At 51.8% G+C, this 24,902-nt stretch overlaps 1 protein-coding gene across 1 annotated transcript; it reads right to left on the bottom strand.

Moving 5' to 3' along the window:
* Window positions 1–26: 26 nt before the first annotated feature.
* On the bottom strand, window positions 27–24,902 carry LOC112562692 (phthiocerol/phenolphthiocerol synthesis polyketide synthase type I PpsD-like). The gene is made up of 31 exons (XM_025236097.1): window positions 24,388–24,902; window positions 23,248–23,465; window positions 22,324–22,484; window positions 21,437–21,640; window positions 20,842–21,023; window positions 19,792–19,966; window positions 19,031–19,197; window positions 18,300–18,529; window positions 17,745–17,954; window positions 17,050–17,182; window positions 16,631–16,741; window positions 16,183–16,386; window positions 14,773–15,073; window positions 14,321–14,475; window positions 13,720–13,865; window positions 11,694–11,872; window positions 10,918–11,131; window positions 10,264–10,486; window positions 9,570–9,833; window positions 9,019–9,307; window positions 8,482–8,819; window positions 7,911–8,153; window positions 7,361–7,627; window positions 6,140–6,611; window positions 5,109–5,266; window positions 4,789–4,962; window positions 4,252–4,365; window positions 3,144–3,422; window positions 2,505–2,690; window positions 1,630–2,349; window positions 27–1,324 (listed from the first exon to the last, which is right to left on the bottom strand). The coding sequence occupies exons 2-31, from the start codon at window positions 23,460–23,462 to the stop codon at window positions 269–271; spliced, it is 7,770 nt and encodes a 2,589-aa protein (XP_025091882.1). The 5' UTR covers window positions 23,463–23,465; window positions 24,388–24,902; the 3' UTR covers window positions 27–268.

Raw genomic sequence — 24,902 nt, 5'->3', positions numbered from 1 at the left:
TAATCAACAAAGACACCGGCAAGGGCTGTTATTGAATTGTGTTTATTATCTGGGAGTCGGGTGTCCATCATTTTATCAACAAGCAACTTCTTTGTGAACAAAAGATTTATAAAATATCAATGTCCCGCGTGGTGTCTGCCGGTACCGGAAGCCAGCAGCTACTGTCATGGCGGCTACAGGTGTCTGCACTGCATGCGCGGTGTAAGTCTGTGTTTCCACCTCAGGAGGACATTGGACATTTGTCTCCCCTTGCATGTCCTCGCCCTCGTCACGGTGAGGGAGGCGAGGCTTTGCCGAGCTCTCTCTTCATCGCACGAAGACGACGACACAGCTTCCTGACGCTGATCCCCGGCTCTTTGCCCAACAAGGTGATAACAGTGACGAGGAGCGAGATGACGAGGTGAGCCGCGCCCCTGTCGATGACCGACGTCTGGAAGGCCAGGGTCAGCTGCAGGAGGTCACGTGGGATGTCGTGGGTGATCTGCAGGTCAGTCTCCAGGCCCCCGGCCAAGCTCACCATCCCGTCCGCGTCCTTCACCTCTACTCCCGGAACGACGCCATCTTTGGCCTTGAGTGGCGCCTTGTCGGGTGTCGGTCGTCCTGCGTGTCTTCTGTCAACATCGTGATTGACAACGGCGTCGCCCCTGTCGTCCAGCCTGGAGATGGAGATGCCGTTGGTGCAGGTGTGCAGGTGTTCAAGGGCGCGGCTAGCCAGCGGCTCCAGGACGCCCAGCGGCACCATCCCGTGCTTCACGTGCTGCTCGATGACCTTGGCATTGTCCAGCACGAACTTCTTCAGCGAACAGTTGCCTGCCCCTGTCTTCTCGCTGTCGACGAAGGCGATGAGCAGCACGTCGTTGACGCAGCTGCAGGTGTCGTTGCGGGCGGCTTGGAAAACGAGGCGCAGGTCTAACGGGAAGAGCAGCGGTACTACGTCACTTCCGGTAAGAGCGTGCAGCAGCAGCTGATGGCAGGAGCCCAGCACGCCCAGCAGGAACACGTGGTGAAGGGAGATAAACTCCCGTAACTGAGCGGCCAGCACCTGTGGCACCATGGCAGTGACACTGCTTACCTCCCGTGCATCACCAGGTGTTGGGACAAACGACTGAGTCAACGACAGGCTCGGCGGGCTTCTGCTCAACACCGCCTCCCAGAACTTCACAGACTCCTGGCTTTCTGCTAGCAAGCGGGATAACTCTTCGCCAACTGATGAGATGGAGGGCAGCTGAGCGGACGGTGACGGACGGCGGACTTTGCCAGGTAAGCCCAGGTGAGCTGACAGGTCTTCAGCCAGTTTCCGGGCGGTGAGGTAATCCAGCGCGGCCTACAGCACACATTTAAAAACAACCAATCGCTGCACAGCTCGGAGTAAGTAGGCGTCTGCTTATGACCAGGGAAAAATAAACGAGGCAAGTTGCATCATGTCAGCACACGTTTATGGGAGGGACAATTATTCAATTAAAGAAAATAATTAAATGAATAAAGATCTGATTTTTAATCTGATATGAGATTTAGTTTATAAATTTCTTACTCTACATCCAGTACAAAAAGTAACTAAAGGGTCAAGGCTGGACCACATCAACCGAAACCGTTGTGAAGAGAAACATTTGTGAGGTGTGGCTGTGTTACCTTATGATACACAATCCTCAGCAGCGGCGTAGGCCCCTGAACATGTATAAAGCGCACGGGGACGGTCTTCTGCAGATCGAAGAACTCTCGGCTGATTCTCTCCAGGACCTCGCCCGCGTTGTTCTCACCTGCCAGCACGCGCACGTCAGGAGCCACCTGCATCTCGTGCGGGAACATCACGAACCTTCTGGGCGCCGCCTCCTTGAAGCCAGTGCGTGCTGGCGCGTGCGCGGACACAAATGACGTCAGAGCGGCCTGCAGGCGCTGCTCGTCCATCGGCTGCTTGAGGACCAGGTCCACGGTCCCGTGGAAAAAGGCGGGCCGCAGGAAGTTGAGGTGGTAGTTGGTCAGGTGACTCGTTTCGATGGGGCTGGCGGCCCTGAGGCTGGAATGTTCCGCCCCTGCTGCCCCCTCACGGACCCCCTCGCCCTGCGCCTGCTCCTCGCCCTCGTCGTCCGCCTCGTCCAGCGCCTGGGCGATGACGACCACGGTAGGCTCCCCCGTCACGAGTGTCAAGGCCGACAGTCGCCGCGAGGTGTCGCGCCGGATCTGGTTGATCATCGTCATGGCAACAATGGAGTCCATGCCCAGCTCTGTGAGGCTGGCGTCAGGCGTGACGACCTGGGCGTCAACACTGAGGGCGCGTGCCGCCAGCAGCTTGATGTACGCCTGGAACACAGCCAGGCGCTGCTCTCGCTCCATTCCCTTGGCCTGCTGCACCTGTGGACACCAGACGTCGCGCCTGCCGCTGTCAAAACTGAGGTTTGTAAATATTTGAAGGATACAGAGAGAGAGAGTGGTGCAGTGTGGACAGCGAGAGAGTAGAGTTGACAAGTAATATAAACATCCACTCATTCGTGTCTCGTTGGCCTGACCTCCAGCAGCAGGTCCTCGGAGATCTGTAGCTCGTCTCCTGGGGTCACCAGCAGCTTCTCCAGGCGCGTGCGCAGTGGGGCTAACCCGTCGCGGACTAACCTCTGGGTCAGTTTGTCCAGGTCAAACTTGGAGGGCGAGCACTGAGTCCAGTTGAGCATCAGCACAGGCGTCAGGATGTCCCGGATCTGAAGAATGATAGGACCGACGATAACGCTGGTGACAACTGACTCCTGTCATTAGTGTTTGAGGTGAGTGTCGACATGTTTGTCTGCTGACATCACAGCAGTGTCGCCAGAGGTCGACATACAAAGGTCAACACAACACACTGACCTCTTTCTTCCTGCGTCTTATGAGGACACACGAGGGGCACGAGGGGAGTGTCTCTGCCACAAGCTGGGTAGCACGTCACTGATTATTTAAATACCCGTATGTTAGGTGAGCAGTCACGTGCTCGTCCCAACCTCCAAACATCAAGTTATGCGCCCCGCCAACAACTACACCAGTTACTGCCCCTGTTGCTACGTTTTCAATCCACTGTTTATGTTATTTTCTCTGTAGACACAGTTGCTCTACAGTTGTAGAAAAGGATTTTTGTAAACGTGAAGAGATTTTTACCTTTACGCTCAGTTCATGGTTACCTCGTCTGGGGTCATGAAGAGAAAGCCTTGACCCTCCAGCGCCTGTCTGGCCGAGGTGTTGGCGTCCACCAGCCCCAGGTCCAGGGCCCCCCAGTTGACGGCCTGTGCTGCCAGCCCCTGCTGCCGGCGGAAGTGCGCCAGGCCGTCCATGAAGCCATTGCCCGCGGCGTAGTTGGTCTGCCCCCCGTTACCCACCACTGACGCCACGGACGAGTGGAGCACGAAGTAGTCCAGCGGCAGGTCACGGGTCAGCAGGTGCAGGTTCCACACGCCGCGCACCTGCACCCCGACAGAACAGGTGTTACACACGGACAAGAGCATGGCTGACTCATGTTCACACACACACACACGCCATCAAATGATGCACTAAGCTCACACCAACGCGCCCTCTGGTGTCAAGACCTTATCAAACATGGCGCAGGGTTAAGTTGCTATCATCCAGTCTTGAAGTTGTTATGAATCATTCAGTCTTCACACTATAATCACGTGTGTGATGCAGTCTTAACATTACTATGGGCTGGACTGAGTGTTGATGAGGGGCTGCACTGAGCGCTGATGAGGGGCTGGACTGAGCGCTGATGAGGGGCTGCACTGAGCGCTGATGAGGGGCTGGACTGAGTGCTGATGAGGGGCTGGACTGAGTGTTGATGAGGGGCTGCACTGAGCGCTGATGAGGGGCTGGACTGAGCGCTGATGAGGGGCTGGACTGAGTGTTGATGAGGGGCTGCACTGAGCGCTGATGAGGGCTGGACTGAGCGCTGATGAGGGGCTGCACTGAGCGCTGATGAGGGGCTGGACTGAGTGCTGATGAGGGGCTGGACTGAGTGTTGATGAGGGGCTGCACTGAGCGCTGATGAGGGGCTGGACTGAGCGCTGATGAGGGGCTGCACTGAGCGCTGATGAGGGGCTGGACTGAGTGCTGATGAGGGGCTGGACTGAGTGTTGATGAGGGGCTGCACTGAGCGCTGATGAGGGGCTGGACTGAGCGCTGATGAGGGGCTGCACTGAGCGCTGATGAGGGGCTGGACTGAGTGTTGATGAGGGGCTGGACTGAGTGTTGATGAGGGGCTGCACTGAGTGCTGATGAGGGGCTGGACTGAGCGCTGACCTTAGGAGCCAGGGCCTTGTGGAAGGAGGTGATGTCCATGGTCAGGAAGGACTTGTCTGCTGTCACCGCGGCTCCAAAGAAGACACCCTTGAGTGGGGCTCCGACAAAGGCGCCCTGCACACAAGACGGGGGGACCAGTCTGACATGACAGTCATGCCTCACCCGTCCTCCTTTACTCATTCACTTCAATATACATTTATTTGTGTGTGTGTGTGTGAGAGAGAGAGACGAAGGGAGGAGCACGGTCAGCACTGACACCTGTATTCACGTAGTAGAGGTATAAAGTATTCAGGACACGTGACGTGGATGAAACTACTGTAGCTGTGTGGCCATGTCCTGAGAGTCTGCTGTCTTATTTACAATTTCTGTTTGGGAAGAAAGAACGTCAGCACCAGCACTAGCGCGCGCTGTCAGTGCACATGGAGTCGGAGCTGGGGCCGCACCACCACGCGTCCAACAGAAGACATGGTAATGAGAGTAATTGCTGAAGTAATGACTACCTTACGACCTGACTACAACTACAAATCACTAGCTCACCTGCATTTCCTGCAGCGCCCTTGAAGACGATTCAAATGACGTCACATCCGCCTGGAAGGCTCGGACCTGGCAGGTGAAGGTAGTGGACACCGCGGCCATAGCCGACAGCTGCTGCGATGTCGGGTGTCTTCTGTTGACGATGGCGATGTACCCTGCACCCTTCTCGGCCAAGTACTGCAGCGAATGAAAGACGGGAGCCAATAAAATACTCCAGGCGCACGTCACGCGACCAAACTAATGTTGACGATAGGTAACAATCAACAAAGTATAATAAGATGCCAGCGTCATCAACACACACAAACAGCTAGTAAAGTCTCTACCTCCACACAGATCCACCCGAGGCCGGTCAGCCCGCCCACAACCACGTAGAAGGCGTCTTTGCGGAAGAGCTGCAGCTGGTCGGTCTTGACCTCAGTTTGACCCATCTGCCAGTCGCGGAACGTCAGCAGGTCCAGCAGGTCCGACACGGACGTCAGGTCTGTGACACGTGATTGTGTTGAGTGTCATGTCGTATGGTGGGGGACACAGTGACGGTGTTCACAGTCTAGTGTTACATACTGCTGTATACAATAAAGGTGTTCACAGTCTAGTGTTACATACTGCTGTATACAATAAAGGCGTTCACAGTCTAGTTCTACACGTCTATTGACGGTGTTCACAGTCTAGTGCTATATACTAGTGTATACAATAAAGGTGTTCACAGTCTAGTGCTACATACTAGTGTATACAATAAAGGTGTTCACAGTCTAGTGCTACATACTAGTGTATACAATAAAGGTGTTCACAGTCTAGTGCTACATACTAGTGTATACAATAAAGGTGTTCACAGTCTAGTGCTACACGTCTATTGAAGGTGTTCACAGTCTAGTGCTACATACTAGTGTATACAATAAATGTGTTCACAGTCTAGTGCTACACGTCTATTGAAGGTGTTCACAGTCTAGTGCTACATACTAGTGTATACAATAAAGGTGTTCACAGTCTAGTGCTACATACTAGTGTATACAATAAAGGTGTTCACAGTCTAGTGCTACACGTCTATTGAAGGCGTTCACAGTCTCGTGTTACATACTAGTCTCCTAGAGGGCGTTCACAGTCTCGTGTTACATACTAGTCTCCTAGAGGGCGTTCACAGTCTCGTGTTACGTACTAGTCTCCTAGAGGGCGTTCGCATGAGCTGTCAACAAGCTGCACTTAGTAGAGACAATCACAGCTACCCCTGTGGCATGTCGTCTGCACCAGTATGCATGTAGCGTGCTGTCAGCAGTAGCTAAGTATGCAGCCTATTGTCAGCAATGTCTAGGTATGTAACAAAAGCTAAGTATGCAGCATACTGTTCTCACAAACTCACTCTTGCTCTTCGTGAACTCGGCTTCTGTCTCACGCTGCACGTGGAGGGCATGCATGACCTCTGACATGTATGACCCTTGGCTCTTCACCCACTTGCAGACCTCTGGGACCAGCCTCCTGAGACTGGCTGGCTGAAAGAGCATGCGCGTGTCCACAACTCTCACATCCACTTCCGGCAACAAGCAGTAGGCGCAGGACAGCGCCTCGGGGACTATTAATGCCGAACAGACTACCAGTCTCTCACCGCCGCGCCATCTGCTGGCCAAGTCCGCCATTGTAGCGCCATCAAGCATAGCAAGGGACACAACCACTGCGTCAAGCCACACGTGGGGGGCAGTCAGCTGATCCAGCTGCAGAATGGAAACCTTGGGGGCAACTTTGCCACCTCTGCGCCTCTGGAGCAGAGCTTCAACAACTTTGGCAAAAGAGGAGGTCACTCTAGTGCACAGGAGGGTAACTCCTGGCGCCTGCACCTACAAACAAACAAACAACATAACACAACACTAAACAACACCACACTAAACAACACCACACTAAACACCACGCTAAACACCACCACACTAAACAACACCACACTAAACAACACCACACTAAACAACACAACACTAAACAACACCACACTAATCAACACCACACTAAACAACACCACACTAAACAACACCACACTAAACAACACCACCACACTAAACAACACCACACTAAACAACACCACACTAAACAACACCACCACACTAAACAACACCACACTAAACAACACAACACTAAACAACACCACACTAAACAACACCACACTAAACAACACAACACTAAACAACACCACACTAAACAACACCACACTAAACAACACCACACTAAACAACACCACACTAAACAACACCACACTAAACAACACCACACTAAACAACACCACACTAATCAACACCACACTAAACATCTCCAGTCCCAGCTCCAGTCATCACACCTGATGACAACAGGCTACTAATTATCGACTACAGCTGCAGCCTCCTGTTGGCTGCACAAGGAAGAAAATGTCTACCGCTGTGTGTCTGTGGTGCGTAGACAGTAATATCAGGTCAGGAAGGTCAGTAAGGTCAGGAAGGTCAGGAAGCAGGTGCTGCTTCTCACCTGTAGTTTGTGTTAATCTCAGGCTTTGTTTGTGAAATGTTCTTGCTCACCTGTGAAGTGTTCTAGTTACATCTTACGTGTTCTTGCTTTCTCCTACCTGAGCCTGAAGCTCGTACAGCACCAACAGTTTGCTGACGTCACCCACTTGGTACCCAGGAAACAGTCGCACGGGTAGCACGCAAGGCTCGGGTACCCTGACATAGGTGCCCACTGCCAGCGGGTAGCATGCCACTACCCTTTCCAACGCCTGCCTACGTTTTGCAGGTTGTGTCGTCTGCAATGCCTGCCCCACGACTTCCACCGCGAAGACGGCGAAACCTTTGGTGTGGCTACACCTGGCCATCTTCAGCCGCTCGTACGGCATCTGCAACATAAACAAGGCACGTGACCACACCACACGGCCTCAACCATCTGACGCACCTCACCTTTTGCAGCAGTTATGATGCATTTGACGCACCTTTCTGTTTGGTGCAGGTGTGTTTGGGGAAACTTGTGACAATGAAGGTGAGTGAGACTCTGGGTGTTGGGGTACAAGGTAGGGGGATGAGGCCAAAGTTCATTTCATTAACCGGGGAAAGAAGTCAGAGCAGGTTTGTCACAAGACATCTGCTACAACGGGTGTCACTGTCACACAAGCCTGCTCTCACCTTCACAGACAGAAGATTAGGATTTTGAATGGCGAACGTGTGACACGCAATAGTCATCTCCCCTTGACTGGCTGTGACGTCATGTAGCATGGCGATTGGCTGGCACACGGCGCTGGCTTCTCTGGAAATGAGGATAACGGCTTTCTTGGCGTCTGCTGACGTCGGGCGGTACAGAGGGATGGGCGTGTCTGGGTCAACCTTGATGACCTGATTGACAGCCACTGATGACTCGTCGATCATCAACTGCACGCAGGAACAGAGGAAAACAAAGCTATCAGGAGGGACAACTACGTGTAGCGGGATGTGTGACTTATAGAATAGCTTATAGAATGTGTGACTTATAGAATGTCTTATAGAATAGCTGATGGTCACGTGCTACAAATGGCGGGAGAGTTTGTATCCAGGCGTGGAGGGACGGCCGGGAGTCCAGTGAGTTTTGTGAAGAGAATGTGGATGGTGGTGAGAGTGGTGTCCCTTTCAGCACCTGACATTATGGTCACTAACACCTGCTGGACATGGGAATAAAGACAGAGAGAAAGAAGAAGGTAGCAGATGTTTATAAAGATGTCACCTCTGGATAGTTTCTCAGTGTGGTGTCCGTGGTCATCACGTGAAGCACGTGCTGCAGGAAGGGGGAGGTCAGCTTGTCGGAAGGTAGATGAAGGTCCACAGCCACCACCTGCGGGTAGATCCGCTCTCTGACCACTGAGCGGATTAACGCCCACAAGGCCGTGCAGGTGGGATTGACAGGTGCGTCCTTTGTGTTGGGGTCAGGAGAAGGCCACGCCCTGCACGTGCACAGGTAGATCGGTGTGGACAGCGCCAGCTGGCTGGCCAGGGTCAGCACGCCCTTGTACAGGAAACAACAGTTCATGATGTCAAAGTTCACCTCCTCATCGCTGCTGTTATCTGTGGACACAACAACAAGAATGTCTTCAGCTCGTGGCCTGATATGTTCAGTGGAATGCTGAATGTAAGACATGCACGTGCACATCCCCACTGAACGTACGACAACTAAGAAATGAACGCACGCGCTTCCATACGAACATGCAGAAACATGCACACTGTCCAAATACGGGGTGTGGTCGCCTTCTCGGGGTGGGCGTACCGTGGAAGGGGCGGAGTCTCAGCAGGACAATGGCGGCTGCATCTCTGCTGGAGGACACGGCCCGCTGCACATCCGCCGTCAGTCCGTCCAAGAAATTCTTGCCGGCGTAGGACACCACAACCTGATCACTGTCATGGGAAACCTTGTTGATGTCTTGGTCAGTCAGCACCACGAGGTGTCCATCGCTTGCCCTGCCACCTGGTGGCGGTAACAACATCAGCGGAGACCACTCCATGACGAACATGTCCGGGAGAGAACCCGGGCGCGCCTCTGAGATCAAATTGATGACCTGTGAACACATTGTAGTCAGGTTAGCCAAGCAACTGTCAGACAGCTAAAGAATCATAAACACAGCTCCATCACCGCTATTAGCTATAACTATAACCATGAGTTATACTCACAGCTTGACAGCTGCAACGCCCTCACCTTCTGCCCTCTCGTCAAACGTCACTTCCTGTCGACAGCTAGGTACCCAAAGTTTCTCTGCTACTAACTCTTAAATAATCCTCACCTCCTACATAGCCCCGGAAATGACCCATTACGTCACATACCAGTCCCTCCAGCTCCGCGATCACATGACCGGAAGTGCTGAGAAGCTTGAGGTCAAAGACGTGCTGCCGGGAGGCGCGAAACCTGAGTGTCGTGTGCACAAACATGGTCGTCTCCATGGGTCTGTGGACAACAAGACGACTGATGGCCTTGGGCAGCAGCTCCTGACCCTTGCTTTCATCAAGAGTGATGATCAGGCACGACTGCAGGGTGCAGTCTAAGACACTGGGGTGGATGGTGCAGCCAGCAAGCTCCTCCATCACCTCCTGGGGTATGCAAGCACAACTGTTAGCGCGGCGGGTACGAACCCATCTACACGATGGTCCAAAGGAACAATACACGATATAGATGTGATACAGGGTACTTAGGATAGTAAAAAGATCCAGGGTTCCATAAGTCACGTGATCAACCTCGGGGGTCTTTCTGTCTTCGGCGTTCATGTGGAAGATCGAGCCCAACCTTCTCTCTGACCTTGACCCCGCCCCATATATCAGGCAGCCACATCTAGCAGCTGAGCAAGGAAGGTGAGCAGTTTCTATCCCAGAGCCCAAGGGTTCCTCAACCCCTGACCTTGTGCTCGTCAGTCGACTGGACCATCACCAGACTACACTATCCTCCCCCCCCCCCTTGTTGTAGAGACAGAGACCTGGCGGACTCAGCCAGCACGACACTGATACACGCCACCTGCTGGCTTACCTTGGGGACCTGGAGGACGGCGAGGCACTCGGTGCTGTTGGTGTAGGCGTGGTCCAGCAGCGAGAAGGTGTCGCCATACTGAAAGCCCGAGCTGCGGAGGGCGGAGTAGATGACGTCACGGCTGACACGCACGGGACAGCGACTCTGCACGTACTGCACGCTCACGTGCTCAGCTGGTGACGTGGCATCCGTCAGCTTGGTGACGTGCAACCTTGCCAACAGTCTGAGAATGCGACCATGCTTACATAGCTGTGCTTACATAGCTGGTTCAGACAGGCTAAGTAAACACCGACCTCCACATCCCAACCCCTTAACTGACCTATGGAGGGTCACGACCGCTCGTGTCATCTAATTTCCCTCATTCTTCCCCAAAGGTTACAGATGTGCCTAGAATTTGCCCTCGGGGATACCTCCAGGACACGGAGGACTGCTTGCTGAACTGACTGACACAGGCTCAGTACCCCGCTTTCTACCCTCTCCAAATAAAATGTTGCCCAGTGGACCACTAACGACAACACAAAATGTTTTTAAAGCACGCTTGCTCTGCTCAGTACTGAGTGTTCGTGTCTAGGTTGTGAGTGTGCGCGTGCGCGTGCCATGTTGCACGTGTCCTTATCTCTCCCATGGAAAGACGATGCTTGGAGACAGACGCACCTGTTGTCCTTCACCACCTTGTAGGACGCGCGACTGGAGGTGGCCTCCGTCAGGTGGGCATCCAGCTCCACGAAGCTGTCTTTGGCGACAGACAGGGCCTGCTCGAAGTCCACAGCAACAGCCACAGACCCACACCCAAAGCCCCACCCAGTCATCTGCCTCCCGATAGCCAAACCCGCCTCCGCGTAGAAAGCTCCGGGAACCACAATCTTTCCTGGACAAAGCATGGCTATAGCTACTCAAACCTTCACAAAGCATGGCTATAGCTACTCAAACCTTCACAAAACATGGCTATAGCTACTCAGTGTGCTGTATTGTTGTATTGTACTGTATTGTATTGTACTGTAATGTATTGTATTCTATTGTACTGTACTGTAGTGTATTATGTTGTGCTGTACTCTATTGTAGTCTTGTACTGTAGTCACTGTGTTGCACTGTACTATACTGTACTGTATTCTAGTCTACTCTACTGTACTGTATTGATTGTACTGTACTGTATTCTATTGTACTCTAGTGTATTACATTGTACTGTATATTTTTGTACTGTACTGTACGGTATTGTGTTTTATTGTATTGTAAAGTAACGTAACATCACTCAGCAAAGCTCGACTATCGGATGATAAAGAGAAGAGAGAGAGAAGGAGGAACAGTCAGGAAATGCCAAAGACAACGATGTTTGAGACAAACCTCACTTCCCGCCGGTCAGTTCACGTGGCTCTGGTCCCTTACACCCACCTTACACCCCCATTCCTCTAGAAGACTTGCTGCGTGCTTACCTGAGATCACGTGGTCGTAGATGGACCTGGAGATCATGGGCGACAGCAGGATCTTGAAGTTCTGCGAGCTGTGGATGGGCAGCGTGTAGGCATGGCAACGCCTGCTATCGTCAACACCGCCCAGCACCACGGCCGCGCACTCTGACCTTCCCAGGTTCTTCTTGGCGTCAAAAACGTACCTGGACATCCCACACACTATCTTTACCTGGACATCCCACACATTATATTTACCTGGACATCCCACACACTGTCTTTACCTGGACATCCCACACACTATCTTTACCTGGACATCCCACACACTGTCTTTACCTGGACATCCCACACACTGTCTTTACCTGGACATCCCACACACTGTCTTTACCTGGACATCCCACACATTATATTTACCTGGACATCCCACACACTGTCTTTACCTGGACATCCCACACACTATCTTTACCTGGACATCCCACACACTGTCTTTACCTGGACATCCCACACACTGTCTTTACCTGGACATCCCACACACTATCTTTACCTGGACATCCCACACACTGTCTTTACCTGGACATCCCACACACTGTCTTTTACCTGGACATCCCACACATTATATTTACCTGGACATCCCACACTATCTTTACCTGGACATCCCACACACTGTCTTTACCTGGACATCCCACACACTATCTTTACCTGGACATCCCACACACTGTCTTTACCTGGACATCCCACACATTATATTTACCTGGACATCCCACACACTATCTTTACCTGGACATCCCACACACTATCTTTACCTGGACATCCCACACACTGTCTTTACCTGGACATCCCACACATTATATTTACCTGGACATCCCACACACTATCTTTACCTGGACATCCCACACACTGTCTTTACCTGGACATCCCACACACTATCTTTACCTGGACATCCCACACACTATCTTTACCTGGACATCCCACACACTGTCTTTACCTGGACATCCCACACATTATATTTACCTGGACATCCCACACACTATCTTTTACCTGGACATCCCACACACTATCTTTACCTGGACATCCCACACACTACCTGGACATCCCACACACTTCTTTACCTGACATCCCACACACTCTTTACCTGGACATCCCACACACTATCTTTACCTGGACATCCCACACACTTTTACCTGACATCTGGACATCCCACACACTATCTTTACCTGGACATCCCACACACTATCTTTACCTGGACATCCCAGGACATCCCACACATCTTTACCTGGACATCCCACACACTACCTTTACCTGGACATCCCACACACTGTCTTTACCTGGACATCACACACTGTCTTTACCTGGACATCAGGTACTCTATCTTCTAGATGCTGTCTGACTCTGTCAGACTCCTTTGTGAGTAATTACGGGTGTAAATGAGTAATTACGAGAGTAAGAAGTGCGTGAATGTCTCATTGCACACATCATCAGAGAACATCAAGTGACGAGGGTGATGTCCACTCCTGGTCAGCTGTTGTGTGATAACGGTGACACTCGGCCTCCTCTTGACAAACATGCCGGACATGTGTGCAGGGCAGGGCAGAGACTACATCCACGTGACTACATCACGTGAGTGGTACACAGCAAGGAGCTCACCTCTGCTGCATCATGTCCAGGTATGTCCAGCTTCCCCAGGGTATATCAAACATGTCCCCCACCCACGCCACACAAACAACAAACAACAAACAACAAACAACAATGTCATGTTCAGGGACTGGCGTGTGAAACCAGGAAGAACATGGCCTCTGGCTGGCTTATACACAACCACACTTTACCACGTGACCACGTGAAGTATCATCGCCGACCTCTGACCTTGCATGTCGATGGCAGTCTGCACGTCCAGTGTTTAAAGCATGTTGATTGGACTGGACACAGCATGTCTGTCTGTCTGTCTGTCTGTCTGTCTGTCTGTCTCCATTTGCTCTTCTTCTCTCTTTGGTGGCTCAAAGCCAAGAAGAGGTTGTGGAGAGGACAGTCTGGCTTCACTGTGCAAGGCATTGCTTACCTGGGAATTTCTGTGATGCGGGTACCTAAGGTAGGTAAGTTCGCCCAGGTGAGGTCTACCCCTTGTAAGTGGAGGTCAACGACTGCCTGCAGGAAAATTCTGTACTCCGGCTGCTTCATCATTGACACCACAGTCGTGACGTCTTCCTGTCATCATCATCATCATCATCATCAATCATCATCATCATCATCAGCGAGATCCGGTGTGGCTTACTAGAGTTTTGAGAGATCATAGCGACGCCGTACTATTTATAGACGTTGCAACGTGAGGTAGATAAAGAAGTAGACAGGTGGGACAATGACAGTGACAGTGACAGTGACAATGACAGTGACAATGACAGTGACAGTGACAATGACAATGACAGTGACAGTGACAGTGACAGTGACAATGACAGTGACAGTGACAGTGACAGTGACAGTGACAATGACAATGACAATGACAGTGACAGTGACAGTGACAGTGACAATGACAGTGACAGTGACAATGACAATGACAGTGACAGTGACAGTGACAGTGACAATTGTTTATTTACGAGAAGGGAAATGTCTGTGACTCGGCTGCTACTCGCCCAGTGAGGTCGCTGAAGTACGAGGCCACCAACCTTGTCAAAGATGTCTGCCAGATGAGCTCGCAGTGTCGGCTTAGGGCCAATTTCCAGAAAAATCGTCTTGCTCTTAGGGTCACATGACTTCCGGACTGCACGGTCAAAGAGCACGGGCATGCGCAGATTGTCCACCCAGTACTGCACGTCAGGGGCTGAGAAAGACGAAGCATTGAGACTTGTGAGTGGCCGCTAGAACAGGGGGATCACTCTGTCATTCTGTCAATCACACCAGGAGGCGGAGTTGGTGCGTCACGCCCAGACAACAACTAACAGCACATCACGGCCAAACTCCACCCTGTCAACAGACGCCACCCACAGAGGTCCCCCACAGAAGCCATGACAGCGACAGGTACCCGGCAAGCCTTTTATACTCGTTCAGACAAATAAAGTCTGTTTATCTTATGGAGCTGCCAGTGAGGACAGCAAGAGGAAAGCAAAGTGGAGAGTACCAGTCGTCAATATTTCGCCGGTTACACTGGAGAAGAACGGCACCCGGGGTGGACAAGGGTCGAGCCCCTGTAAAGCGTCAGCTAGCGGCTGCTTGCAGGGCTCCACGTGGTGACTGTGGTAGGCCGCTGCTACCTGCAGGTCGAGGAACTGCATGCCCTTGTTCTGTGCGTGCATCTCGTGCAGGAGCTGCGCCTTGACCTCCTCCATGACCTCGGCGTCCGCACTGATGCAGCAGGCCGTGGGACTGTACTGCAGGGACACGCAGGCTGTTGACACGTGTCGAGACAGCACGGACCGCACCTGCAATGCACGGCAGTCACGTGACGTACTGGTCAGTCGACCCGGAACAAGAACAGCACGAGGAGGGAACTGTCACCTAGAGAGTAACGTCACCTATGTCAGTTGATGTAAGTGGGTGCTGACACCTACATCAACCGATGTCAGTGGTCAGTCAGTCGACCCTTGACCTGTCGTTGAGGGGAGAAGTGGCAGCTGACGGGGCCCGCCATTCACACCTGTCGCGGGCGACAGTCAGCAGAGCTCGACAGCACCAACCAGTTCGTCAGCCAGTCCTTCCTCTGGTCACCGCGGCATCGACAAACCTGCCAGGTACCCTGAATGACGGTCTTAAACAGGGTATCGTGTCAGGTCACATGACCACAGACCAGCTGACGCGGCTTGACTGTTACAGGTACAGGTTCCTGGTGTCCTACGACTGTGGCAACACGTGCTTGACACTAAGTGGTTGCCTGGTTGGTTCTGTGTTCTCTCTCTGACATCCAGACCAGCCTCCTCATCACTTGTTCTCCGGGGTCTGGCGTCTGCAGTCTGCATCGCCGTCAACATTTCACATGGGTAGGGCAGGCAATACACAGCAATAGAAAGCTGGAGAAATGAACAGCTGTGTGATGTGATGTAACTGGGGCTGACAGCTGTGTGATGTGATATAACCTGATGTGATATAAGTCTGAGTGCTGTATAAGTGGAGTTGACAGCTGTATGATGTGGTATAACTGGGGCTGACGGCTGTGTGATGTGATATAACTGGGGCTGACAGCTGTATGATGTGATATAACTGGGGCTGACAGCTGTATCATGTGGTGTAACTGGGGCTGAGTGCTGTATAAGTGGAGTTGACAGCTGTATGATGTGGTGTAACGGGGGGCTGACAGCTGTATGATGTGATATGACTGGGGACTAGAAACTGCACAAGGCTGTGACATGATCATATATACACTTGACACCTATAACAACTAATGTAATCAAGGAGCTGACAGCTGTGCACTCAGCTCATTGTAAAGAGACTGACACTACTACCAACTCACAGTCAGGCCACATCAACCTCAACCTCAGGTTGCCTGTGAGGAGCATGTGAGGAGCACATTACATCATCCTTGCTCACAACTCACCTGCTCGACCTTGACCTGGCGCACGATGGTCATCTTGCCACCTGTCACCTGAGACAGAAGGTGTGAGCGATGATACACCACCTTGACAGCATCCTCCATACCCAGGCACCCGGCCACGTGTGCTGCCGCCACCTCCCCAACGCTCTGTCCCACAATTCTCTGCGGTTCGACGCCTAGGTCACGCCAGGTAGCCGCCAGCGCCACCTGTGACGAGGTGGAAAGGGACATCATCTCTACTGTCACTAGGCAAGCCAGCGGACTAGCAGATTGGTGATCATCCACTTGGATTGTTGTCGTCTTCGTCTTCGTTGTCATCACCAACATCGTCGCGATCATCCTCACGGAATGTAGACTGCGCAAGTTTACTCTTGGCTGCAGTGCAAGAACGTGACTACGTCACGACAGTTGTGCTTACCTGGTGAGGACAGCCATCGGTCACCTGACTCACCTGACATGCAAAGATGGCGATGGGAGAGAACTCGGGGTCGTTGAAGAAGGTTTCTTGCTGTAGGCGCTCTGTCAGGGACCAGGGGACGTAAGCCGCCAGACACCTTTCTACCTACAGGAGCAGAAGTCTGGAAATGTCACAAACTATTTAATATTTGTACAAACAACAAATAAAATGCATTTCTTTCATTTTTTTAAAAGCAAGAATGCACTTAAAATAGAATTATTGCATCGTGGTGTCGGCACGTTGACGGCGGCCATGACTGCAGTCGGCGCTGCTTGCTGTGACGTGTCACACCTCCAGTGTCTGGATGTCGTGGACATCATCATCAGCTGGGTGTTTGTCCTGAACACAGGGAGAGAACAACATCAGGTATTTGTACCTCTGAGGTAAGTTTAAAGCATGTCACACGCCTGTACCTGCTGGATGGTCTGTGCAAACACCGGCACGTCACGCACAAGCTCCCTGCACATGCCTGGCCACGTGGTGCCCATCCCACAGAACACGAACGTCACCTTGGGCTTGTGCAGCACGGGCACTGGGTCCTCCCACCTGCACAGTGCAGTGTCGTCACTCTATAGCTGCACGTCACTGCGTACTCACAGGTGTCTCGCGTCACTCCGTCACGACACGTCGACGTCACTCCGTACTGGCATCTCTCGCGTCACTCCCTAGTGCAGTTTACGTCATTCCATAGGGACATTACTGCTACGTACTACTACTACAGACTGACTGACAACATACTATTACTGACTGGCTGACTGACTGACTGACAGCATGCCACTACAGACTGACGGACAAGATGTCATTACTGACTGACTGGCTGACTGACTGGCTGACAAGATGTCATTACTGACTGACTGACTGACTGACTGACTGACTGACAGCATGCCATTACTGACTGACTGACTGACTGACTGACTGGCTGACTGACTGACTGACAGCATGCCACTACAGACTGACGGACAAGATGTCATTACTGACTGACTGACTGACTGACTGACTGACAGCATGTCATTACTGACTGACTGACTGACTGACTGGCTGACTGACTGACTGACTGACTGCGTGTAGGCTACGTTGTAGTGCGAAGTGACGCCAGGTGGGGCTGTACCTGGTGACGTGGCCGTGCAGCGCCTGCAGAAGCTGCTGCATGTCATCGACGACGAGTGCCAGTCGCAGGGGGAAGTGGTCTCGCCGCGCTGTGCTTGTGTAGGACACGTCGTGCACGTGCAGCTCGCTGACGTCAGGGTCCGCGCAGAAGTCATTCACGCTGCCTAGCAACGATTTAGTGGTGACGGCAGAAAAACACACGATGCACGGCCTGCTGACAAAACACACTATGTACGACCTGCTGACACACTATACACGACCTGCTGACACTCAATATACGGGCTGCTGACACACTACACACGACCTGCTGACACACTACACACGACCTGCTGACACTCTATATACGGACTGGTGACAAAACACACTACACACGACCTGATGACACACTATACACGACCTGCTGACACAGTATGCACGGGCTGGTGACAAAACACACTATACACGACCTGCTGACACACTACACACGACCTGCTGACACAACACTATGAGGTCTGTGACACAAACATTTACAAGGTAAGTCGACTGCGAAGAACAATGACTACAAAGTGGTTGGCACCTTCCAAGGTGGGTCTCCGTGTCAACGTTCCTGGCCTCCTTTTGCGACTTCCGGTAGAAGCTGACGACGGCGTGGCTGTTGCTGCCTCCGAAGCCAAAAGAGTTGCAGCACGCCACCTTGCGGGGGTTGGTCCAGTCCACGGGGCTGGTGGGCACCGTCAGCTGCAGCTCCTGGAAGCGGATCTTGGGGTTGGGCTGCTGGAAGTGGAGCGACGGGACGATCTTGCCGTGCTGCGGTCAGCAGGTAACAGGCGACATGACGACCTCCCACACGGCCTTCCACACGCTAAGTACTCATACAGCCATGTGCTACACGTGCTACACTATCAATGTCGCCTAGCGATGTCCCCGCTCCCGCTGACACAAGCCGTGGAGCTCGCCATGGAACAACATCTTGTATTTACACTTTGAGAACTCACAGTGATTAACTCCACTCACTAAAACAAGCTGTGCTACAGGGTTGTGTGAAGCTACAACACACACAGTGCGGCTGTTACACACATGTGGAGATGTGTTACACACAAGTATAGACTGTTACACACAAGTATAGACGTGTTACACACGTTACACACATATGGAGAAGTGTTACACACGTTACACACATATGGAGAAGTGTTACACACAAGTAGAGAAGTGTTACACACATGTTACACACAAGTATAGACTGTTACACACATGTGGAGACGTGTTCAAGTGTCCAGACACCAAGTAACCTCGTCACCTTCGTCTTACCTTCATCATCAACAGCACCTTGATGATGCTGACGACGCCAGCGGCGGACTCCAGATGTCCGATGTTTGTTTTCACCGAGCCGATGTAGCGGTGTCGAGGGGAGGTGTGTCTGAAGTATTCGCCGACAGAGTTCACCTCCACAGGGTCCCCTGCCCCGGTGCCCGTACCTGCGCGACAAACGTGCGCAAGACAATGTTACATGCCGCGTGTCACGTGTCAGGTGGGTGACGCACTTTCCGGTCGATGACAGTCGCTGCTCAGCAACTGACACTTGGGTGACATGGTGTAAGTGCTACTGACACTTGGGCTACACATTACACGGGGATCCAATGGTGACGCGGTCTGTGACACTTGGATTACAATACAGACAAGCAAATGAAAGGATGGAGAAGTCAAAAGAGTTACCACTGCACCTGCACATCTAGTTGTTGTCGTTACAACTTCTCGTCAGTCGTCCAGTGTCACGTGGTCAGGCATTAACTGTGTAATGTGGGCGATGTGTCACGTGAGTAATCTGGACATGCTGTGTAATGTGTGTAATGTGGGTGACGTGTCACGTGTGTAATCTGGACATGCTGTGTAATGTAGGCGATGTGTCACGTGTGTAATCTGGACATGCTGTGTAATGTGTGTAATGTGGGTGACGTGTCACGTGCGTAATCTGGACATGCTGTGTAATGTGTGTAGTGTGGGTGACGTGTCACGTGTTAGGTGTAAGGTCTGTGGTCAGCAGGCTGTGTACAGTGTGTCTGACTGCTCACCGTGCGCCTCGATGTAGTCCACAGCACTGAGGTCCAGCCCCGTCTTGTGGTACACGTGTTCCATCAGGCGGCGCTGCTGTAGTCCAGAGGGCGCAGTGATCGGCGACACGGCGTGTCCGTCTTGATTGGAGCCCGTACAGATGGTGGCCCAGATGTTGTCGCCATCACGCTCCGCCTGTCACCGCGTCATCAAAAAGTCTGTCACGTGACAATCGTTGAGAGGGCAGCACTAGAGCTCGTCAAGGACCAGCTCGACTATTATTATATTTTATTATTTTAACACCAGTGTCTTTCATGAAAACGAGAGGGAGATCAGTTCCTTTAAATTACTTTAACTGACAGAGTGTCATTTACTAACCATAACCCACATTCTAAACAAAACTTTGTTCCGGTCGCAGCACACACACCTCTACACACGTGGTCTTGTCACTGTGTCACACACACCTCTACACACGTGGTCTTGTCACTGTGTCACACACACCTCTACACACGTGGTCTTGTCACTGTGTCACACACACCTCTACACACGTGGTCTTGTCACTGTGTCACACACACCTCTACACACGTGGTCTTGTCACTGTGTCACACACACACCTCTACACACGTGGTCTTGTCACTGTGTCACACACACACCTCTACACACGTGGTCTTGTCACTGTGTCACACACACACCTCTACACACGTGGTCTTGTCACACACACACCCTTAAACACGTTTTGCCAGATGTCACAAGTGACAACTGAGGTCAGTGTGCGTGTCTTTCACACACAGTCCAACTAAAACACTGAGTGAAGCTTGTTTTCTCTCGCTACCAACTGTTTGTAGTTTAACTCACGGCCGTAAGTGCTTTGGGATCATTGGGTGCACCCGGCCACAGGCTTGCACCTAGCTCTTACACCAGGCGCTTACACCAGACACTTACACCAGGTGTTTACACAGGCACTTAAACCAGGTGTTTACACCAGACACTTACACCAGGTGTTTACACCAGACATTAACACCAGGTGTTTACACCAGACACTTACACCAGGTGTTTACACAGGCACTTACATCTCGAAGCCGTTTGAGGATGACGATGCCGCAGCCCTCTCCCCTGGTGTAACCGTCGGCTTTGTCACTAAACGAGTGGCACTGGCCAGTAGGGGAGATCATCCGAGCCTTGCTCAGGTGCACGAAGATGTCAGGTAGGGTCAGGTAGTTGACGCCGCCACAGATGGCCATGTCACAGTCACCTGTTGAACCCAGCGTCAGCTTCAGTCATTAGGCAGTCACAGTGACTTCCGGTTAGGAGTGTGTGCTGACTGTTAGTCTGTCATGTCAGTATACACGTCATTAGGCAGTCTGTCATGTCAGTATACACGTCATTAGGCAGTCTGTCATGTCAGTATACACGTCATTAGGCAGTCTGTCACTTGTCAGCACGCACGTCTGTAAGTATATATAGACTATAGATACTTTGTGTGGCCACACTTTACGGTATAGGAAAAGGAAAAAAGGAAAAAACAAAGAAAAGACAAGGATGCAAAAAGTTTTTACAACACGAAATGTCTGCGACACTTTCAAGGTCGGTACCTGTGATGCTCTACCTGTTCCCAAACAGGACAGAATCTGTAGGAGTTATCTGACAGCCCAGGTGAGAGCCTACCTGTGAGGATGGCCTGGCAGCCTAGATGAATGGCGATGAGCGAGGAGGAACAGGCTGTGTCCAGCACGAGGGAGGGGCCGCGAAGGTCAAAGACGTAAGAGAGGCGAGCGGCGATGATAGAGTTGCTGATGCCGGTGACGGTGTAGTTGCCGATGTTGCTGGACTGCGCCGTGAAGAGACCCCGGAAGTCGGCGTTCATGACCCCTGAGATGTTACAACCAACTGTTAACCCTTGACAGCTTGCTGACATTCAGCCCTGCCACCATACAGCTAGTAGATATTACATGTAACCTGTCTACACAATACCTACTGACCGACACTGACCTGGGGTATGGAGGAAGGCTACTAGCTACTGACCGACACTGACCTGGGGTATGGAGGAAGGCTACTAGCTACTGACCGACACCTCCAGTTTAAGTCGTCAGTGCTAAGTACTGGCCGACAAAGACCCTGTGTTAAAGCAGTAATTAATATACTAACCGACAACGACCCCATGTTGCGCAACAATAATTACTGCCGGACAAAGACTCTTGTGTTGCAGCCAGTGAGGACTACTCACCCACAAAGACTCCTGTGTAGCAGCCAGTGAGCACTACTCACCCACAAAGACTCCTGTGTTGGAGCCAGTGAGCACTACTCACCCACAAAGACTCCTGTGTTGGAGCCAGTGAGCACTACTCACCCACAAAGACTCCTGTGTTGCAGCCAGTGAGCACTACTCACCCACAAAGACTCCTGTGTAGCAGCCAGTGAGCACTACTCACCCACAAAGACTCCTGTGTTGCAGCCAGTGAGGACTACTCACCCACAAAGACTCCTGTGTTGGAGCCAGTGAGCACTACTCACCCACAAAGACTCCTGTGTTGCAGCCAGTGAGCACTACTCACCCACAAAGACTCCTGTGTTGGAGCCCGCTATCTGCGCCCTGGTGAGGCCGGCGTCCTGTAGCGCCATGAAGGTGCAGTCCAGCACAAAGCGCTGCTGCGGGTCCATCTGCGGCGCCTCGAAGTCGTTGATGCCGTACAGCTTGTTGTCGAACTCGTCCCACCTGCACGAGACTGCGCATGTCACAACGCACTCCCGGAATGTATTCGTGTTTGTTTACTTCAGATACATACTTCAATCAAAAGCTTATTCTAAACATAAGTGGGTGGCGCTGCTGAGTTAGTGTATAGCTGAGTGACATGCTAGAGGCAGTCGAGATGAACAACAACAAGCTCTTGTGTAGGAGGCTAGACAGGCTAGACAGGCTAGACAGGCTAGACAGGCTCCGGCTCTGCCACCTCAACTTTCTGCACACCTAGCAGCAGGCTCGCTTGAGCCTCTGGAAACTGTCCCCGCCCCCTCGCTCCTTGCCTACTCAGTAACATGGCTACCTGGTCCCTCCAGGTACTCAAAGCTACCTGTCAAGGTGCTCATGGCTACCTGAGTAACGTTGGTGGTACCTGATTAATTAGGGAGAGTAAAGGTGGGGTAAGTGGCGGGTTGGTAAACTAGGAGGCCTACATTGGTCTTACCCAACATACAGTCTTAAGACTTTCAGTGCGATGGCCTTAGGGTCGACCCTACATACATTGACCTCTGTACCTGTCAATACATTGACCTCTGTACCTGTCAATACATTGACCTCTGTACCTGCTGTGGATTATACCTTCACAACAGAATCCTGTGCGTGAAACTAAAGGTAATCAGTTAATTAATATTATCAAGTCAACAAAAGGTCAGGTTGCTTGTCACTCGCTGTCAGTCACACGTGATGTCTGCTGACTGTGGTCACGTGACAACAATGTGGGAAGGTGAGCTATACTCACCCCTTGACCAGCCCGGCTCGCTTGACGTAGGTCTTGCCGGGGGCCATGGGGTCGGGGTCGTAGGAGGCGTCGGCATTCCAGCGAGAAGGTGGGATTTCCACGATGTGGTTCTCGCCTTTTAGCAGAACATTCCAGAACTCCCGGATGTTCTCGGCCCCTGGCACCTTGCATCCGATGCCCACGATAGCCACTGCGTGCTCACCGGACTCCGCCATGGCCTACGAGTTTGTAAAAGTGTTTTGACAAAAGACATTTGACTTTACTGACGCCATCTTAAAAGTCTTGTACTCCAATCCCTCCCTTGTCTGTGATGTCACTAGCCACTTGGCTTGACATGTAGTCATTATTCTTATGTCAGACGACATCTTAGATACACGTAGCCATGCGGTAATTATATCAAATTATAGGGTAATGTTATAGACACCGGTACTACTGAAAGGTGCTCACACATCGCTCACAAGCACCTGTGATGTAACCCAAACGTTCACTGGCTTCAAGTTCTGAACACTTTGAAACCACAAGACTTTGTCTCTCTGAACACAGTATTCAGAAGACTCTGTCTCTCTTTCTGAACACAGTATTCAGAAGACTCTGTCTCTCTCTCTCAACACAATATTCAGAAGACTCTGTCTCTCTCTCTCAACACAATATTCAGAAGACTCTGTCTCTCTCTCTCTCTCTCTCTCAACACAGTATTCAGAAGACTCTGTCTCTCTCTCTCAACACAGTATTCAGAAGACTCTGTCTCTCTCTCTCTCAACACAATATTCAGAAGACTCTGTCTCTCTCTCTCTCAACACAATATTCAGAAGACTCTGTCTCTCTCTCTCTCAACACAATATTCAGAAGACTCTGTCTCTCTCTCTCAACACAGTATTCAGAAGAGTGAACACTCCGATGAGGAGGACAGTGGTGTAGGTGAGCGCTGTCGAGACAGTAGTGGAATAACAAAACTGTTCGCGCCTCACGTGCATCTAATGTTATATTTTATAAGAAATGTAGATGGAAAAAGGCGGAGAAAGAAAAGTGGGTGCAAGCTACAAACCAGTTGAACTACACACTGGACTGCAGCCTGACGTGTGTAGTTCACTGTAGCAACATGTCGCTGTTCACACAACAATCCACAAGGTACAGACTTACATCAGAGAGTGGCGGCTGATGTTGTGGCAGGCAGCACGACGACAGTTGGTGTGAGTGCAGGCTCCTGTACAGGTGTGAGTGCAGGCTCCTGTACAGGTGTGAGTGCAGGCTCCTGTACAGGTGTGAGTGCAGGCTCCTGTACAGGTGTGAGTGCAGGCTCCTGTACAGGTGTGAGTGCAGGCTCCTCTACAGGTGTGAGTGCAGGCTCCTCTACAGGTGTGAGTGCAGGCTCCTCTACAGGTGTGAGTGCAGGCTCCTCTACAGGTGTGAGTGCAGGCTCCTCTACAGGTGTGAGTGCAGGCTCCTCTACAGGTGTGAGTGCAGGCTCCTCTACAGGTGTGAGTGCAGGCTCCTCTACAGGTGTGAGTGCAGGCTCCTCTACAGGTGTGAGTGCAGGCTCCTCTACAGGTGTGAGTGCAGGCTCCTGTACACCAGCCACAGGGGCGTGAAGACAGAGGAACAGAGCTCGGGGTCAGGGTACTTCCTTCTCGGAGCTGCCGACGAGAGTGAGAGGA

This window comes from Pomacea canaliculata, linkage group LG4, assembly GCF_003073045.1.
Source record: "Pomacea canaliculata isolate SZHN2017 linkage group LG4, ASM307304v1, whole genome shotgun sequence".
Taxonomy (NCBI): domain Eukaryota; kingdom Metazoa; phylum Mollusca; class Gastropoda; order Architaenioglossa; family Ampullariidae; genus Pomacea; species Pomacea canaliculata.
The sequence above is the reverse complement of the archived record's forward strand: the minus strand, read 5'-3'. Positions and strand labels throughout refer to the sequence as shown.

Bases quoted from the DNA above. Each gene is read 5' to 3' on its own strand.
- LOC112562692 (XM_025236097.1), bottom strand. From the start codon at position 23,462: ATGGCGGAGTCCGGTGAGCACGCAGTGGCTATCGTGGGCATCGGATGC. The intron at 19,198-19,791 runs GTGAGCAGTCAG...TTTGTCGCGCAG, and splicing joins GGACTACATCGAGGCGCACG to GTACGGGCACCGGGGCAGGG. The intron at 7,628-7,910 runs GTGAGAGCAGGC...TTTATGTTGCAG, and splicing joins CTAATCTTCTGTCTGTGAAG to ATGCCGTACGAGCGGCTGAA.